Genomic DNA, 6,336 nt, shown 5'->3' on the forward strand with positions numbered 1-6,336 from the left:
AATACAAAACCACCTCATTAAAATCATCCTCAGTACACTTTACTTCTGGGTGTTCTTTGGGTAACCCCTGTGGGTCAGGCTTCAGAAAACAGCCTTTTCCAGCTGACAAAAATAATTTTCAGTGAAGTGAAAGTTTCACTGCTGAACAGAGAACAGGAAATCAGCTCCCAGCAAAGTATTTATTAAAAATACCCATTCTGCGAACCCTGTTGAGTCCCACAAATTGAGGCTATTTGGCAAGTTAATAACATTGGCAACTGCCACCCTTATGAACCATTAAAAGGCAGCATTTCCCCCCTATTATTTCTCATTGCTGCTGAAAATCTTTATTATTTAAGAACACTTATTACCTTGTGTTTTTACAAAAGTAGGAATTCAATGAATTTGCTCAGTGCTGAGCCCTTCCACTAAAAGTGACTGATCTAAAAAATAAGTGGCCCCCTTCCCATCATTTGGACCTGTAAATGAGTGGTCTATTATATATATAATTCCTGTTTCTGACACAGTTGATTTATTTGTAGTCTATTTGGAGGCAGCAATCTTGACCATAAAAATGATACAAATGTGTTTTCATGTGTTGGTCTTTCATTCTTGTGAGCCACAAGTGGACAGCTTCTGTTCCTGTGCAAAAATTAGTAGGAAGTCTTATTAAGCCCTTCCTATTTAGACAAAATCAGAACTCGATGCAAAGGGTAAAAAAAAGCCCAAACCAAAACAAATCAAAAACAAACCCAAAACAAAACAAAAACCACACTGGGTATTTCAAACTCCAGTGTTACTATCCCTAGAAACACAGCATTGGTGTGGCTGGAAGGCAGTTCCGGAGATCACCTAGGCCAACTCTCTTGCTCAAAACAGTGTCAAGCAGAGCAGGTTGCCAGCACTGTGTCCAGTTGGGTTTTCAATACCTCCAAGGACGGAGACTCCCCACCCTCTCTGTTCAACTTATTTCAGTGTTCAACCATTCCCACAGTAAAAAAAACAAAACCTAAAAACCAAAAAAACCAAACACTTCCTCTTATGTTTAAGCAAAATTTCCTGCATTTCAATTTGTGCCAGTCTTGTCCTGTCCCTGGGCACTGCAGAGCCGAGTCTGTCTTCTTTACCCCCTACATTAGGCACGTATGCATACCGGTAAGATCCTCCTGACACTCCTCTTCTCCAGGCTGAACAGTCCCAGGTCTCTCCTTGTATGTCCGATGCTCCAGAGACCCTTTATCACCATCATAGCCCTTCACTGGATTCACTCCAATACATCAATGTCCTTTCTATACTGGAGAGCCCAGAACTGGACACAGCAATCCAATTGTGTCTCACTGGTGCTGAACAGAGGGAAAGGAGCAACTTCCTTGACCTGCTGGTGATGGTGTGCCTAATGCAATCAAGGATGCCCATCTATGGAGTCTGTGTCCCCAGCTCTGAACTGTTTTCACAGGAGCAGAAAAAACCTAGCATAAGTTTGAGGGAGCATCACTCAAGAATAGCTAAAACTCAATGGTCACATCACCAAATTATGACATCAAAAAAGCATATTAAAACCTCGGGATGAACAAGGCAGATAAGGGAAGCACGTGACTTTTGGTTAGAGAATGTGATGGTCATTAATTTGGTATGGGTCTTTGCACTGGCTCAACAACAAATTCCACGTAGGACTCCCAAGGCATTCTCCAGACAGAAGTTTGGGTTAAAAACACAGTACACTCCTGAAGAACTATCTGCATCTCCCTATTTTGTTGAAAAATGCTCACCTAGCTTCAATTACATTTTTTTCCCTTAATTCAGTTTGAGTAATGCAGGAAAAACATCTCCAACTGAGGAGACATGTTATTTACTGGAACTTTGCTGCCCTTTGTGATTCTGACAAACTACTCACAACCAGCTGCTTCTATTTTGCACAGTTTTCAGGGGTATAGTAGGAGGAGGTTAAAATTTAATGCATTGGCAAAGTCAAATCTCAATTATCTGGGATAACGGAGTGTAGAGAGCACATAAAAGTAAAAATGCAGATAAAACACATTCAGATAAGCTACGTGAACAAACACTGAGGAAATAAGAGAAAGAAGAAAGCTGGTTAAGCACTGCAATCTAACTGGGCTAGGCTGGATCTGTTCTTGTTCATTTGGCTCAAATTCTGAGCCCCTCTAATCCTGATTATCCACCACTAAACCATACTCAGACTAGGTGTCTCCTCTCCCCATTGCTGGTCAAAGCCAAGCATTGGAAACCAAAAGGAAACCTGGAGTAGTTGATGGTATCCCATACTCCAAGGACTGGTCTAGGGAGGTAATACAGACACAAATACCAAAACATGTCTCAAAAGCTGGTGCAATAAACCTGCTACTTTCAAATGCTCCTCAAACCTCTCATGGCAGTCCCTAGGACACAACAAACACCTGTGGCATCATGCTTCAGCAGACTGCATCATTGTCCTCTTATTTTAGACATTTCAAACTCGGAGATAAGGAGTGGGATGACAACTACAACGCAGGAGCACAAGAGCCCCACAGGGGTCCAGAGAGCCAGGCCAGGTGCTGTGCAGCACAGACACCAGCAGCCTGCTCCAAGTGCTATCCCTGAGAAGTACAGGCAAGTGTCAGCCTGCACAATGAGCCTGCATGGCCTGGTGGTCACAGAGGGTACAGACCTACCCAATGGACACTCAGATGAAGAACAGGCCTAAAGCAGTTATTGGCACAAGTACCACCAGCCTTTCTACAGCCTCAAGTCAGTACTGGAGACCTGCCTCTATCCCTGCCTACTGCCCCAAATCAGTGATTACAGCACACAGAGCTGCCACCAGGGAGGAACGGGAATGTGGAATCATCGCTCTCTGTGGGTGTCAAGTCCACAGGAGTGGATTCTTTTCCCAGTAACTTCTTCAAGAGTTTAGATTCCAATTCTCAGTCCTTAAAATATTCTACAGGCACCAGGGATAACCTTTACACTTCACCCACATTCAGGGTGATGGAGTAATGAGTTCCCCATCTTTTCCATGTGGATGTAGCAGTCTTACCTTCCGGAGCTAAATCACTGTGAAGCACTTGTTCAGTACCATTAAAGCACAGCTCAGCTCAGTCTAGAGTTATTGGCATCGCAACAGATTGATGGTTCTCCTATACATATTAAGTAATTTGGACTGGAAGCTGCCACAGAAAAGCCAGATCTCATTTTAATTTGCATGCAAGATATATATCTATGGCCTTTGTCACTCTATCTGAAAGCTTTACAAAGGTCAGAATATTCAACTTTCTGCTTTAAATTCTAATGACAGATGAGAGATACATTTCTTAGCACAAATATTTATATATAAACATACTTTATATATGCATGTATACACACACCCCCAATCTTAAAATATCTCAGCATATGCATAAGTGTAACAAATACTGTCATAGAGTCACAAGTGAATGGAATAACATACTGTGAGTCTGCACTGACCTAAGATGTGGATCTGAATAGAAAAAGAAAATTATTTGAGATAATGGGGTCTGGCAATTTTAGCAGTGCTCCTTCTGCACTAAAATAAGCAAGTTAAGACTAATTGGCAATGTAAGCTCCAAGAGGTCTCAAGATTGAGAAAATGGTAAACAAAAGCTAATCTATCAAATCTAGTAGGAGGCACATTATCACTGCTGAAAAGCAGAATGATTTGTACCGTTCTATTGCATTAATGACTATTTCACAGAAACCAGAGATTTAAAATGTTCATCTGCCACTTTCCGCTGTGCCCAGCAAAGGGCAGGCTTGTTGCACTCCCTTTGAGCACCTGCTTTCTGCTTTGTACACAGACACTTCCACATTTAGAGAGAACAAATCTGACAAATCGGAACCTGTGCATGACCCACATACTGACAACACAACAGCGACACTGACTACCTTAGGAGTCACGGGAAGGCCAGAAGTTGCTCCAGTTAACACCACTCTGTCCTGTATACAGGTGGTCTCATGCAGCGCTGTATCCAAAACAGTGCAAGAAGAACATGTCTGATGGACCTAAGAGTCTTACATCATGCAAACCCTGCTTTTACAGCCTGTTCGTACAGACAGGGCTAGGCTGACCTTTATTCACCTCTCCTGGTGCTAAGGGTAGAAGTCAACCTGCAAACAACAGTATCATAATTAGCTCATCAGGCAACTTGCCTCGTGCATTCAACTCTGACAGCTACATACTCATTGCACGTACTGTCTTTGCTTTAAATATGGCCTTAAAAAAGACCAAGAATTTAAGTGCCTTAAAAAGATGCAGCTAAAAACCAAACAGAAAATAAATCTCTCTCTTCCACAGAAAGTCACTCATTGGGTAAAAAGAACTCAAGAGATGGCGAACTCTTAAATCTTAACATTTCATGTGCAACCATTTGATCTTAAAGTTACGGCTTGCTCTTAACCAGTTGAGGTCCATGAATCAGAAATTCCTGGCACATGGGCAATTTTTAGTCAATAGGTGGTGGGAACCGGAGTTGAGAAGGGATTAAGTACCCTTCCCTTTCCTTTTACAACCTTCCAGAAATCTCCCTTCTGAATTGCACCCCTCCCTTCTCCCACATCTCACATCCAGCAGGGCTTCGTGGGAGACTAAGAGCATTCATGTTTAATTCTCTAACAGAAGAGCAAAATAAGGGGCTGCCTGATTAAACATTAAGGACCTGAGGTTTTTCTGCCTTTCTGGAAAATACCTTCAGTTTAATGGGAATAAGTTAGTAACTGCTTATCAGAAGGTTATCCATGAAATGCAGGGCTGGCCATGTGATAGGGAAGAATTTTTCTTGTGCTGGGGGGTGGGGCTGAGTCATGGTCCTATAAAAGCAAGTTAACAGTATCTAATATTAAGTGCCAGCATTATCTTCTCCCTTTGTGCAACACCTCAAAAGTTAAGAACCTGCACCAAGTGTGCCTGCCTGTCTCTGGGACAACACAGGAAAACAGAAGAGGTCCCTTCCATTCACTTAGTTTACAAAGGGCCCAATTCAAAACTTCTCTAGAAATATTCTCAGGAGCTTCAGAAAGCAAGCATGTGTGATGCACGCAAAACAATCTGGGAGGAGGAAGCTATGCCCATGTTCCCAGTGGAGATTTAAATGTAGATTTATTACAAGCAGAATTTATTCCATCAAAATTTGTTCTCAGTCTCTGGGGACTGATTCCTCCTACACCACTACATCGATTTCACTACTGAAGTGCTGCACTAATGAGTCAGGCTCTCCGTGTCCATTTTGCTACTAGAAAGGATCACATTTTGTTATATGGACTATAAAATGCAGCAGAGGAAAATAAATCTGTTTTGTTTTTGTACCCCTGCCTGCTTTGGTGTCTGCATTAATGCAATAACTCTTTAAACACTGTATACTGTTTTGTTTCTGTTTATAAAGATACAAACGATGGCGCCAATGATGGTCCCATGCAGTTATATTCAGAATCAGCTCTTTACCCTTACAAGTCTGGGGACAGTGAGGGAATTAATTCAAGGTCTCATAAACTGTAGGGTTTATAAAACCCATCCGTGCAAAGAGGTATTTACTCACATGGTGCATAGAACATGACAAGGGTGTGCTTCTTCTTCTTCAAGGACTCCCTGAAGTCTTCTCCAGCAAGGTGGATAATGCTAGTCTGTTTTTCTTCCCATGCTGGCTCAGGTGGAGGTGGTGCTTCAGGACTAGAAAAGAAAGGAAATAAGATTGTTTGGAAAATGTTTCTGGAAGCTGGCAAAGTGGCATCATGTCCTGGTCATAACTAGTAAGGGAACTCAGGTCAAACAAACCTTCAGGATGCCTCTGCAGTAGAAAAAAGTGCTTGATATTTCCAACACCAGATAACAACAAAAAAGATGCAAGTTATTTCTGTAACTCAATAAAAATATAATTTAAGTGATCGTACTCAAGCATATGAGTAGGAATGCATAAAGATTTCCTACACTGCATCCAGTATCTAGGTGGAAAGAACAGTGCTCGTGTATCGCTGCGTCATCCATAGGCATGAATTGAGAAGAATAGCAAGCGGATGGAATCAAAAGGCAACCGATATAGAACAGCATCTTCCATTCAAACACCCTTTTTGTACTCCTTATCGCTATCATGCAAACTTCTATAAAGAATTTCATGACCTTCTTTTGAATTCAGATATTAAAGCCAGGATGCAATAATCAGCATCGTTCCAGCTGGAAGACTGGGGGTGACTGAACTGGAATATTTTACCTTGATAAAGAGAATGTCAGGTTTCAATTATGACTGCACATACTGACTAGATCAGAGCAATCCCACACATCTAGAGCACCTCTAACAAAACTTCTGCTATTCACCAGCTCACAGACTTCTCTCAGACTCATTAAATTCATTCCTG

At 41.8% G+C, this 6,336-nt stretch overlaps 1 protein-coding gene across 1 annotated transcript in view; it reads right to left on the minus strand.

The window, feature by feature from the left end:
* PDIA5 (protein disulfide isomerase family A, member 5) overlaps positions 1-6,336 on the minus strand; it is a gene marked incomplete at its 5' end in the record, with an annotated part of 88,081 nt that overhangs the window by 22,858 nt on the left and 58,887 nt on the right. Inside the window, one exon of the mRNA XM_010183035.1 lies at positions 5,523-5,653. Coding sequence (XP_010181337.1) covers positions 5,523-5,653 — 131 coding nt within the window. The remainder of the gene's footprint in view (positions 1-5,522; positions 5,654-6,336) is intronic.

This window comes from Mesitornis unicolor, unplaced genomic scaffold (assembly GCF_000695765.1).
Source record: "Mesitornis unicolor isolate BGI_N332 unplaced genomic scaffold, ASM69576v1 scaffold40844, whole genome shotgun sequence".
Lineage (NCBI taxonomy): Eukaryota > Metazoa > Chordata > Aves > Mesitornithiformes > Mesitornithidae > Mesitornis > Mesitornis unicolor.